Source organism: Amblyomma maculatum, chromosome 3 (assembly GCF_055883805.1).
Source record: "Amblyomma maculatum isolate TAMU_Amacu chromosome 3, ASM5588380v1, whole genome shotgun sequence".
Lineage (NCBI taxonomy): Eukaryota > Metazoa > Arthropoda > Arachnida > Ixodida > Ixodidae > Amblyomma > Amblyomma maculatum.
This window is the reverse complement of record NC_139346.1, coordinates 48,011,880-48,024,755: the sequence shown is the minus strand read 5'-3', so window position 1 is coordinate 48,024,755 and position 12,876 is coordinate 48,011,880. Positions and strand designations below refer to the sequence as shown.

The 12,876-nt window shown below is 46.0% G+C and overlaps 1 protein-coding gene across 1 annotated transcript in view; it reads right to left on the bottom strand.

Moving 5' to 3' along the window:
- LOC146194711 (uncharacterized) overlaps positions 1-12,876 on the bottom strand; it is a 166,978-nt gene that overhangs the window by 64,533 nt on the left and 89,569 nt on the right. The window contains exon 6 of the mRNA XM_084596102.1: positions 3,039-3,157. Within this exon, the coding sequence (XP_084452228.1) occupies positions 3,039-3,157 (119 nt within the window). The remainder of the gene's footprint in view (positions 1-3,038; positions 3,158-12,876) is intronic.

The following is a 12,876-nucleotide window of genomic DNA, read 5'->3' as shown; positions in this document are numbered from 1 at the left end:
GACGAAGTGCACGGGAGCCGTGCTTCGAAACAACGCATAAGATGGGCGGATTTGAGAGGCAGGAGGTAAATGTGTTGGCGCCAAGTCGGTAGCATCCTCCTCTGTGTGTTTTGATAGAGCAGCAAAAAGGCTTGAAATGCTGACTGCATCATAATTAGGCTTATGTACCCCACGGCGTTTCTTGCAAGGGCACTTGGGATACGTAATGTCCTGATCGTTTGTTTTACAAAACGGACACTTGAAGGAGGGGAGGCCGTCGACTGATTGTTTTCGTAAAGTGTCCTCGGATGCAGGGCATACTTTTTTGATGTGGCCTTGTAGGCATCGGTAGCAAAACACTGGGGCAGGACGGAAAAGCTTCGGATGAACTACCAGCCCGTTGTAAAACAAATAGGTAGGGAGTTCTAAAGGACTCTCCGAAAGTAGAAAAAATGTGCCTCGGTTACCTAGTTGGCGGGAATTCAGCACAGAGTGCGTGTCTGATAAAAGATCCCCCATACCCTCATTTGGAGGTGCTTTAGGATCCAGGTTATAGATTACACATCTTTGCAAGCCGGGTGCAGATGCTAGGTATGCGTGCACAGGTACATATTGAGAGCCCTTGATATATATTTTATTCATTAGACCGATATTCTCAGCATCACCAAGGGAGGCTACCTGCACTGTGATTGAATTAGAGGGACGGTGGTAAATAAATCCTCGGTTGCCTGTTGTACCCAGTGCGCGGTCAATAGGCTGTTGCACTGATCTTGAAGAAATTTACGTTATGTCATATTCAAATGTAGGCTTGATGTGCACTCGGAAGGAGCAGTCTGCGTCAGGGAGCCCGTATTGCGATGGGGTTCTTGACGAATTATGATCGTAAGGAATGAGTTTTACCTTCTCTGCAGCTGGTACTGTTGAATCGGAAAGAGACCGCATAGGAATGGTCACAGGAGTAGCAAGATGTTGGAAGCTGAAGTCGGTTGATCCTCTGAAGCTATACACGGTGACTTTAGTAGCGATGAAATACCAGGTGAAGTAGGTGCCGAGTTGCTTAGGGGACATCCTTGAGATGGAAGGTTAGACGAAGCAGTACAGGCGATGACAACTGCATGAGATCTTTCCATGTCATAGTTATTGTTCATGCCCATTGGCCAACTTAAGATAGGCCTGTGCGCCTCACGAACTGAACGTTGGCATTGTGATGGGTGCGCTGGAGGGGTCGTCTTGAGGCTTTCTGGAGCTCCTGGGATCTTTGGGCAGCATTAACAGCTGACATTATAAACGGTGAAGTGAACACAGCTCAAAAAGAAAAAAATTGCCAATCGGTAGATACAGGGCGACGATCCAATTTCATCTTCGTCGTCGTTCCCTTAGAGGTAACAAAGAAAGCATGAATGAATCGGCGGTAGAGATTAGCCAGATACATTTTGATGATTAATGGATAGATAGCAGGGAGGGAACGCACGGAACCTAACTCGGAATTAAACAAAGGTATTCATAGATAACCCTTATCTAAAAGTAAAGTCTTCAACGTTGAAGTGTTATCTAAGTTAAAATGCATAAAGAGAAAGATTAGGCATGGGGAGACTATCGCACCCCATATCAAAGGGGAAGCTGGTAACGTCTACCAATTCATTCATCGAGCAGCGTCGCCGAGCGGTGCTTTGGGAGCCTACAACAGCCGAGAGGCGCTGTTGTTGTTGTCCAAATAACGTATGGCATATAACCACAGAGGGGGATCAGGGCTGTCTTGATCGTTTTCATTTATTTGTATGCCGGCCTAATCCCCTCCATATTCAAATTGCTTTCGCGCACTACTAAGAGATGGCTCGCGAATCGCACCTGGCAGAAAACCGGCTCTAAAGGCCAGGTTCTTCATGGCTCACTGAACGACGGCTCCCGAAAAGAACTGTCGCTCAGTGAGCCGTGGCTTATTTTCGCTGTTTTGAAATAGGTGTTTTTAAAAGACAGCCGAAGGCCAGGGGATGATTGAGATTCTTGTGACAAAGGGCTGGAGAGCAGTTAATCTGTCGCTTCGCTAATAGATGACTCGGAAATTGCACTGGCTGCGATGGAACTGTTCGGCGCTCTATACTGAACGAGAATGAAGCGGCTTTCCATGAGAACAGCTGCTCACTTTTAGTGAGCCACGATTCCCTCGCTTTTTTAAGAGTGAATCAGAAGATCCTACTCGCGCCTGAACGACTCAACTCTAGGTGCAGCAGTTGACCGCCGTAACCACAGCAGCACTTTAGTGAGGCTTAGCCAAAACGATAGTTTTTTGCTGTTCCGAGGAGTATTAGTTTGTTATTATGTATTAAGTGCATGTGACACTACTTTGTACCGTGTACTATTTGGCCTCCAGGGGATGCTCAGATGAGCACCCATCGGCAATTAGCCCTCACACTTCTCATAAACACATCCATACACCGGCCACATCGAATATCCTCGAATATCGGCACGACAACGCGCCGTGTAATGAAGCGGCCCCATTCCATCTTCGCACTTACCGGCATCCTTCATTCAACTGTCCCTCCTGGAAGAGCGCCATCTATTCGCCATCCTTCCTTCATTTCAGCAACATTAACTTTTCAACATCTCTCTCAGTAAACGAACAAAATGCTCTTAAGAAATCAAACAAATCTAAACGGAAGGCGATTTATATAATAGGCCATTAAATGCAAACCTAATTGTACGGAGTCGTGCCACTCGTCACACTCAACATGTCGAAGCTTTATGTCAATGAACCTAATTTTGAAGCATTCTGCGGCCTCTATTTGCTTATAAACCACCACTCGCCAAAGTCGATGTTGCAGGTGCCTTATGAAATTGTTGCTTCTGTTTTATGCGCCTTGAAAGGAGGCCACCATATGCATACGCTAAACAAGCTGGCTCTTTCCACCCCTCTTATAGTTCGCTCCGCGCTTCCATACATTTCACGTAGTTAAGTATTCTTCACATGAAGAAAGTACTGCACACATAGGCTATTCTTTTTTTCTCTTTCGCAGGAACAAATTACTTAGAAGCCAAGATTTCCCCAAAATTGAGCCTACCTCTTATGTCAGGACACAAAACATCTGGACAACAATTGGGAGGCAATCCAGAGCTGTGTTTATCTTTCCCCGACAACACCACGCAGCCAAGCCATCCCAGCTGTTCCTTGTCTAAACAGCTGCAAGAAATAAAAAAGACGTTTACCTATGGAGAAGATAAATACTGGCGCATATATATTCAAATTATTTCATCTCGATATACGTTGCGCACTAGTAAAACTTTCTGGTGGAGAATTTTATATTACTAAGCTATCCGAAAAGAGAACGCATCACTCTTAGTAAAAAGGTGTAGGTACATTGTACACAATGTCAGTGCTGATCGTATACGCATTAGGTGGCTATCTGAACTGAGAACCGTTTTATTCAGTGCAAAATAAGAGATGTTACAGAGTGCACCCTTTAGTGCAGAACACAGTTTTGATGCTATATTCACTAGGTGCTTCTCTGGCCACGCTTACTGAAGCGTATTGCGCATATCGTGCTTAGTACCACAGTCGAACTAGACTTATACCCAGTCGGGATAGTCGCGTTCATATGAGTTTAATTGGAGGAAGTATCAGGTGCATGAAGATGCGATAATGTGTACATGCTACATATACCTGCTTCGTGCCTCAATGCTGCGCTCCTTTATAAAGAATCATCTGTGAAGCCCTCTACTGATAGTGGTGCAATGCGCATTATGCACCGGGTAGCGATCATATTGCATAAATGGCGATAAACCTTTTAGCTACCCGTATTGCCCAGCAGTGAACACCAGAAGAAAAAGGTGAGTTTTTTATCAGTAAATGTCGTTAAAAAAAAACTCACCTTTTTCTTCGGGTGTTCACTGCTGGACAATAAAGATAATAGGTGAGGTTGATGAAGGAGAGTGTGTCCTTGATTGGAAGGCTGTTGTATGCTGGCCCAGTAAAGTATGTTACTTGATTCGTTCACGTATTTGGCGAGGGCATTATTGTGGAAGTCTATGCAGGTTACGAAAAATACGTAATGGATTCGCTCGGAAACTCAGTACATGGGGATATTGACTGTGTGAATATTGTCACTTAGCGGTGTCAAAGGTATTGGCGACTAATGCGTGGGCTTAACATTCACTGAAATATATTCTATATTAGGCTGGTTTGCTTCCGCAAAAGAAATAAGCTATCGGTGCCGGAGTTAGCAGCAAGCTTGTTAGGCGGCTGTCGATTTACGAATGCCCGTTTCCCTTGTCAGAGCTTAATTTAAATGCGACAAAACATCTATATAAAACCAGAAATTGTGGCTAGCACAACATACGACAGACCACGCGCGTGGCTGGAATCGAAATATGCGTCTAGAAGCATATTCCGCAATAACGGGAATCGTAAAGGTGCGTCTCGAGACAATGTGCATAAGCAAAGAGCACATATTCCATCTTTGCTCTTTAACCTTTGGAGTAAGGACACAATCCGGCTGCTGTTGAAAAGAATAAATCGAGGTTTGAATCTTTTGCAGCATGATTCGCTCTTAAAGATACCATCGGCTTGATTCTCCAAAATGAACAGTGGAAGGCAAACATAAGTTACGGGAGGTGTATTTTATAACCCGTTTCGTATATATAACCCGAGTAAATCGGCTTCAGACGTACATGTATGATTTCTAGGCACGCGCGTCGTTGTTTGGATGAAGTCGCACAGTTTCGAGAGACTACATATTTTTTTCAGTTTTTAGAATCGGTGAATGATTTTGTAGTTTTGTATGGCCCAAAGTATTGACGTAATACCTTTTCACTGAGTCCGCAACGGCAAATCGGCGTGCGTACTAGACTTCTTCACCGGACTTGCACTCTGCTTCCCGGGGTCGCAAGTTGCATTGATGGGCTTCGGTGCGTAGTTGGTATTTAATGCACAGCTGTGTGAGTCATCGAGCTTCCCCTTAACCTTGAAGGTAGGCGTTCACGTGTAGGTTCTCCTGTTGTGTTACGTGCGGCAGCATTGCGTCGAGCGTTGTCGTGCTTTCCCTGCCATAAGTTGGAACGGGGTTGCCCTCGTTGTCGGCTAAACGGCGGTGTTATACGATAAAATCGCGTAGGGCAGAATGAGGTCATATGTCAGTTGTTCGGCATCAACGTAAATGGCAATCACGTCCGCATTCATTTTGTTTTGACGCTCCTAAGTGAGTTCGTCCAGGATGGCTTGGATTCATATCGGTAAACATGATTGCGTCAGCTCGGCAAAAAATGCTGTTCCTCTCTCCGTGATAAGGACTTCTGGGGCGCCGTGGGGGGAAATGTCTTCGACAAAAACAAGCCGAATTGCGCTGCTGAACTATTTGCTGTGCTTTTACATCGGCATAGCGGGTCATGTGGTAGGTGGCCACAATGATCCACTTGTTTCCCGATATGAATTTCAGAAGGGTCCGATAAGGTCTATTCCTATTGTTTGCAAGGGGTTAGTTAAAGATGGTATCTGAATCAGTAGCCCAGCAGGTCTCGTCGTGGGTGTCTTGCATCGTTGGCACTCATGTCACGTTTGGACGTAATGAACAAGGTTGGCAGCTAACCATGGCCTATAATACTTTTGGATTCAGTACAACTTGCATGCAAGGCAGCGAGATCCTGCGTTTGGCTCAATATTTTAACGCCGTATGTCCCTAAGGTTTTAGGTGCAACAAGAAGGCATGCTCCTGATTATGCAGTGTTCTTCACAAGGGTGCAGCGCCAAAGAGGACGACTGGCGCCTAAAGGCAGAAGGTGAAGTGCTCAGTGCTTCCAGGTAATCGACCAGATTTCGTAATTCAGGATCCGTAAAATGCTGGTGTGCGAAACAATTGGCGCTCACTGGTCCCAAGAAGGCATTGTCAGCGTTTTCTTTCGAAGGAGCGAAAATGAAAGCCGAGATAAGCAGCCTGCGTCGGGATTCTCCCAACACGTCTTGTAGACCACAGGAAAGTCCAATTTTTGTACACGTAGCCTCCTACAAGTAATGGTGCCTGACGGATATTTAAAACTCGCGAGTCAACAAAGCACGCGTAGATGGCTCACAACTTTCAATGGTCGACCGCATAGATACGCACGAGACTGAAATTGCAGAGAAGGTTGCGAGGCACCGGTTTTCGGTCGTTGCGTAATTGGCTTCTTTTAGCCGCTTTCTGATTAAAAGGCTATTCAGCTTTTATAAGTTGCGTCAACGGTTCGCCGAAGTGCAAAAATATCCTGACAAATCGCCGGTAGTACGAGCATAGCCCGAGGAATCTGCGCAAGACTTCCTTATCGGCATTCTGCGGAATCTGGCGACCGCAACAGTTTTCTCGAGTCTAGTCAATCGCCCTCTTTGCTCACAATATGGTCCAGGAATAACAGCTTCTTCTAGGCGAATTAGCACTTTTGATTTTAAAATTACGCCTTATGCCTTGATCGCATTCAGTACTGTTCGCAGCCTTTTCAGGTGGTCTTCAATATTTGACGTGAAGACAATAACGTCATCCAAGTAATCAAACAAATGTGAAAATTGAACCCGACCATGACAGTGTTAATTATTCGCTCGAAATTGGCTAGTGCGAAGCAGAGGCAGAATGGTCTCTGCGAACTCGAACTCCAAGTAGCCGTCCGGTGTGTTTAACACTCTTATTGTGAACTCGTTCGTCAGTCCCAATTTTTCAGTGGCATCTCTTCAAATCCATGGATAGGAAATACCTAGTTTTGCAGAGATGGTTTAGATTGTTTAGATACACTGGGTGCGATACACTACAGGAATTTTCAACAGCATACCATCCTATGTGCAATCGGTAGGTAGAACGGTTAATGGTACTTTGAAGACTGCTACGGAAGTTGTTCCAGGAACGCCCAAAGTCTAGGATCGTTACCTGGTTCCACTGTGGTTTGCCTACAGAGAGGCACCACAGGCTAGCTATGCGTTTTATTCAAAATAATATATGGTTGCCAAGCCTGAGGGCCAGTCACCATCTTAAAAGAGCTCTAGACGGCTGTAAAACTGTCTTCCACTGTCAGAACTACATGTAGATATGTGCTTGATTTGAGGAAGCGTTTGGAAGAATTTGATGAAGGCCCAGAGACCACAAAAAATGTACTATGAGAGGCGTACTTCAAGTAGGAAGTTGAGGATGGGAGATCGAACTCTAATTCTCCTACCCGCATCCCATAACAAGCTAATTATGCAGTGGAAAAGATCGTTTGTGGTCCCTGGCAAGAAAGACGTAGTGAATTACTAGCTCGACGTAGGCTCCAGCCGGAAAGACGTTATTCGACCTAAACATGCCAAAATACTATGAACAGCACAATCCAGTGAATGCACTTCAAGATTCATCTTTCCTAGTTGTTGAGGGCCCCGTCTAATGGGCTAGCCACTTTCTGAGTGCTGGGTAAGCGGGTACTACTGGGTTTACCTAGGCCCTACATCATCGACCCTGATCATCCGGAGCGTCTGCACTGGCTTCTCTCATCTATAGACCTGGTGACGTTTGACAATTTGTGTTTAGGCCTTGTCATATTTTTTCGTCGCACTCTCGTCTCGTCAATGTGTGCAGGTAAAAATATTCGCTGCTAACTTGTTCAGTCTGGTTGTGTGCTTTTATTTTTGTCACCAAAAAAGGCACGGAAAAAGGTGGCAATTATATTGTTACGTGGTTTATATACACAGCGGGTTTTAAATGCGCTGGTCGTTAGCAAACCCAGAGCGAGCCAAACCAGCTTCCTCTTCTTCTTCAGTTTCTCCTGCAAATTCTCATCTTCCTCCAATACAGGACCACCGCGGGACGTGCGTCACACTGCCCCCTTCGCAGACGAAGCCCGCCGGGCTGATAGCAGTGCTTCATGCGGACCACGTGAACTATTTGAGTCTTTCGAGAACGACGATCATGGGTAGTCAGGCGAGAGACTACAAAATTGACTGCTCTGGTGCGTTCCAGCACGACGAAAGGACCAGTGTACTGGTGCAAGACGTTTTGGGATAGGACGCGCTTACGCAACGGCTTCCAAAGCCCAACCAACTCACCGGGGGCGTAATTAGCACCTTGTTGACGCTTAACGTAGAGTTGCTTGTAGCGTTCTTGGGAGGTCAAAATGCGAGTCGGCAAGCTTCTTCAGCCAAAGAGAGAGTATGCGCTAATTAAGTTTCAGCTGGTAGCGAGAAAGGTGAAAATGTGTCCACAGTACTTCGTGGAAGTCGTGCGTCTAGAAGAAAACAAGGGCTGTAGCCTGTCGTTTTGTGCTTAGCAGTGTTAAATGCGAATGTTATAAACGGAAGGAATTCATCCCAGTTTCTGTGGCGGGAGTCGACATACACTGCGGGCATATTGCTAAGCGTACGATTGGTGCGTTCGGTAAGGCCATTTGTGTGTGGGTGGTAAGGAGTTGAATTGCGAAAATGGCATGAGCAGAAGTGAAGAAGTTCTACAACTTCTGCCGTAAATTGTCGCCGCCGGTCACTTATTAGCACACGAGGAGGCCTATATCGAAGAATGATGGACCGTAGGAGGAAGGCCGAGACATCAGAAGCATTGACTGACGGTATGGCAGCAGTTTCACAGTACCGCGTATGGTTGTCTACGCACACGATGATCCAGCGGTTCCCGTTGGTGGAACGGGGAATTGGTCCTAGAAGCTCAATTCCCGCCGATTCGAATGGAGCTCATGGCAGCGTTATAGGCTGAAGATGACATGGTGGTGAGCAGGTTGAGCTAGTGCTTAAAACGCTAGCACTGGAGGCAGCTGGCCACATAATGTTGAGCAGTCTGACTCACCTTCGGCCAATAAAAACGTTCCTTAGTCCTGTACAATGTCCTGGCAATACCCAAGTGTCAAGCCGTGGGATCGTCATGTATTAGGCGAAGAACCTGACACTGAAGACATGTAGGAACTACAAGAAGAAACCGTGCACCTACTGTCGAGTAGTTCTTCCTTTATAGTAGAACATCACGAATGCAGAATGAGGTGGCAGGGTTCCGGGAACTTGCGGCATCAAAAAGCAGCTCCAACTCGCTGTCGTTCCGCTGTGTAATGTTGAATTCACTAACATCGGGAAAACTTGCAGAGGTAGCAGCTACATATTCATCCAAGGTCTCACTCTCGCAATGAGTACTTTCAAGAGGCAACCGTGACAGGCAGTCAGCATCATCCTGCTTACGACCACTCTTAAAATACAAATTAAAATTGAATTCTTGGAGGCGTAAAGCCCACCGCGCAAGGTGTCCACAGGGGTCACAGAGGTTTACAAGCCAACATACGAAATGTTGGTCCGTCGCAATTATAAATGCACACCCATAAAGATATGACCGACACCGTTGCACACCGAAAACTAAGCATTCCTGTTCGGTTACTGTGTAATTACGCTCAGCCTTGTTTAAAAAACGGTTTGCATATGCAACGACAAGTTCATTGCCAATTGTGTTGCTGTATGAAGAACTGCGCTGGCGTCAGTGTGAAGTTCTGTTGGAGGTAATGAGCAGAAGTGGTGTAGTACAGGTCCTGATGTTAAAATAAATCTTAACTAGTGAAAGGTGGAGTCACAATTAGTAGTCCACTTGAAAGGCTCATCGTTTCGCAGAAGACAAGTAGGTGGATGTGCTAGATGAGTAAACTTCAGAAAAAAACGTCGGAAGTAGGAGCAAAGCCCTAAAACCTCCTGAGCTGTTTTACCGATTTCGGTGTTTTAGAACAAATGACAGCTTCAATTTTTTTTTTGTATCAGACCTGACCCCATCCTTGTCTACGAAATGTCCGAGGACTACTGTCTGGAGTTCTCCATAACAAATTTCTTGTAATTGAGTACTAGACCAGCTTTATTAATACACTCCGAGACAACCTCTAATCGACTGTTGTGTTCACGAAAGATAGTTCCGAATATTACGACATCATCCAAATAGCACATGGAAATGTGCCACTTCAGTCAGCGCAAAACGGTATCCATGAATCGCAACTGTATCCATGTATCCATGAATCATGAATCCTCAAAGGAATAGCGGTAGACGTATACACTTTTCTCATCTGCAAGAATGATTTCAATACCAACGCGGGACTAACAATGAGGCTTTCGAATTTCTACACTGGAGATACTGCCGTGCTCTGTGAATATTTTAGACTGCAATTGGTGAATTATCTCTATTTACAAAGTTTCTAACCATTTGCGCCCACTTGTGCATGCAAAATGCGCCCTTTTGCCGCTCTTCACGTTTCAAATTTCGTATTCCCACAAGCGGAAGTTAGGCCTGCATCACAGGATGTCGAGTACCACATGACACCCTTTGGACGTCGACATTGCCCCTGCCAGCTATTTCTATGTCTGATCGAATACATTCAGTCTAATTATTAACTAATAAACCCACATCAATCATTACTGCACACCTACATTTAATTGGCTCTCTACGTGATGGTACCATTCGTTTCCAGATATATCAACCATTTCCTCGTTTACAGCTCTGACAAGGTCACGTTCACGCAAAACCCGCCGATATAGCCTCGAAATGATTATGCATTATTAAGGTTGTCTTCGCGCTGCTGTTTAGCGGGCCATCCCAAGTGGTCGTCACTTTCCTGAGCTGAGTAGAGACTGGTCCACTGATGACTTAGTAGTCAGCTCCTGTAAACACTAAACTGTAACCATGCTTGTGTCGACAGCAACTTGACGGTCACTTGTTTGTGTCATCGCATTGTATGTTGGCTGCGGTTATTGTATTCGACTTGTGTCTGTTGCAGGTCACTCGTCGTCGGCGGTGGTTGCTCTTCGATAGTTCGCCGTTTATCAACCTCACTACCAAAGGCTACAAGGGCAGACTGCCTTTAGGTTCCCTTACGGGTACAAAGCAATTTTTGACACTTTCATCATAGTTGCGGTCCAATGATACTACCCGGGTGTAGTACGGCGAAGCGGAGCGTGATAGACCACTTGCCAACGCGTGCTCTCCTCTCCGCAGGAAGTCGTTGATTTCCTGTGGTCGCTGGCCAGGACGGGATCATAGGGCGTCGATAGCGAAACTACGGAGACCAAAACGTCTATACGGCCCGTGACTGAGGATGTATCCAGCCTCACTAAAATGAAAGCAGAGAGGTCGGTTTTATTTAGGACTCCAAGCGTCGCATTTTCTGGGGCTTGGAAGGTTATGCATAAGCTTGGCAGACGGGCGCCAGGAGATGGATTTAGAGAACAGGATCGTACAGGCAAGATCTTGGTGTCTCACGACGTTTTGGCTAGCTGCGTATAGCGCCGACGAGGTTTATGGCTTGTGGTTGCGCAGGAGCGGCCATCTTGTTGGCAGTAGTTACAATTGCCTACTCTTCCTCTCGCGGTAGATATCCGCCAGCTGGAGTAAATGATACAAACCGGCGAAACTTTCCGGACTTCGCCTATTAGTTCCCGTAAGTCATTCGTAGCGGTCGCGTTTCCAGGGGAGCTACGCTGAGTTGTGACGGGAGGTTGTACTTTGGGGTCCAGGTGCCAAGGGTCTGTTCAATGGTGGAAGCTTCATTTTAGAATTTGATCACACTCTGCAGTTGGCTTCTCGGGAAACAAACCAAGAAAAAGTTTTTAACGCCTCGCATTCAAACGTTCGCTCTGTTTTCCTCTGTGATTTCAGGGTCTGCGCGAAGAAACAGGCACTGCATTTCTTCAAGGACGGACTAACTCAGGTAGATTCTTGACTACTATAGTGAGTGAACTCTTTCATCTCCGATGAAATACGTACAAGCATTCAAGAGCTTCATCTTGAAAGTGGCCCAATACTTCAAAAGGGCCTCACAATTCCGAAACCGGATTCAGGCAGACTCCTAAAGGGCGAAGTGCAGTGCACGTTCCTGTGCTGCGCTTGGTCATCCTTGGCGTTGTACATTGACACGCGTTCGAACAGGTAAAGCAAGTCTTCTGTATCCTCACTCGGTTGACCTTGGGAGCATACGGGCTCACAGGGCTGAATGAAAACAAAGGATGGTTACCGTTCCACGTGTGCCATCTTCCGGGTTAGGTCATGATATCGCGATTCCGCCCCTCCACCAGGTGTCATGTAATGGAGGCAATGCCTTGGGAACAAATTAGGAGACTTGAAATTTATTGGAGTAAACTCTATTGAGATGACTTGCGCCACGAAAGACCTAAGCAACTGCCGGCTGCGATAGCAGCATGCTTGCGCGGCGGTCGCCGATCTACGAGTGTCCGTTTCACTCGTCAGTGCCTAATTTGAAGCGGCCAAGAAACATCTAGATAAAACCACAAACGGTGGCTAGCAAAACCTGGAATATTATTTGAAAAACCGCGCATGGCTGCAACCCTTGGAGACAAATCTCGAAGCACCTTCCACAGAAAAATAAATCGCAAAGCCGCGTCTCGCGAGAGCGAGCACCAAAAAACAGTCCATAATCGATCCGCGCGTTACAAGCACAGAAATAATGCCGCATGCCGGCTGTTGTTAAAAACAAGAAAATGGAAATTTTAAAGGTTTGTTGCACAACATATCACCATTACGTAATAAAGGAAAGGGTGTCCGGTATTCAGCTGTTGAGGAACACCAAAATACAGCACATCATGAAATCTGAGGACAGGATTCAAAGCCCCGTTTTCACCGTTTCAGGAGCTGTATTTCAAGAAAATTTAAAGCTCTTGTCCAATTTTTCGCAGACAGCCTTTTCGTGTTTTCCGTGTTTAAAATCAGGAAGCACCACACAGCCATTTATCTTTCATTGTTGTATTCCCAATTGCTTTAAATAGGAGGCCTACCGGCCGACAGGAAGGTGGGGAGGGTCATTCAGGCCTACAAGTCAGGTACAAAGAACTCGCCACAAATTTATCGCCCCTTCTCCTTAACAAGTGTGCCTTCTAAAGTCATGGATTATGACATCTGTTTCATATCATTAACTTCCTAGATCGCCACACCT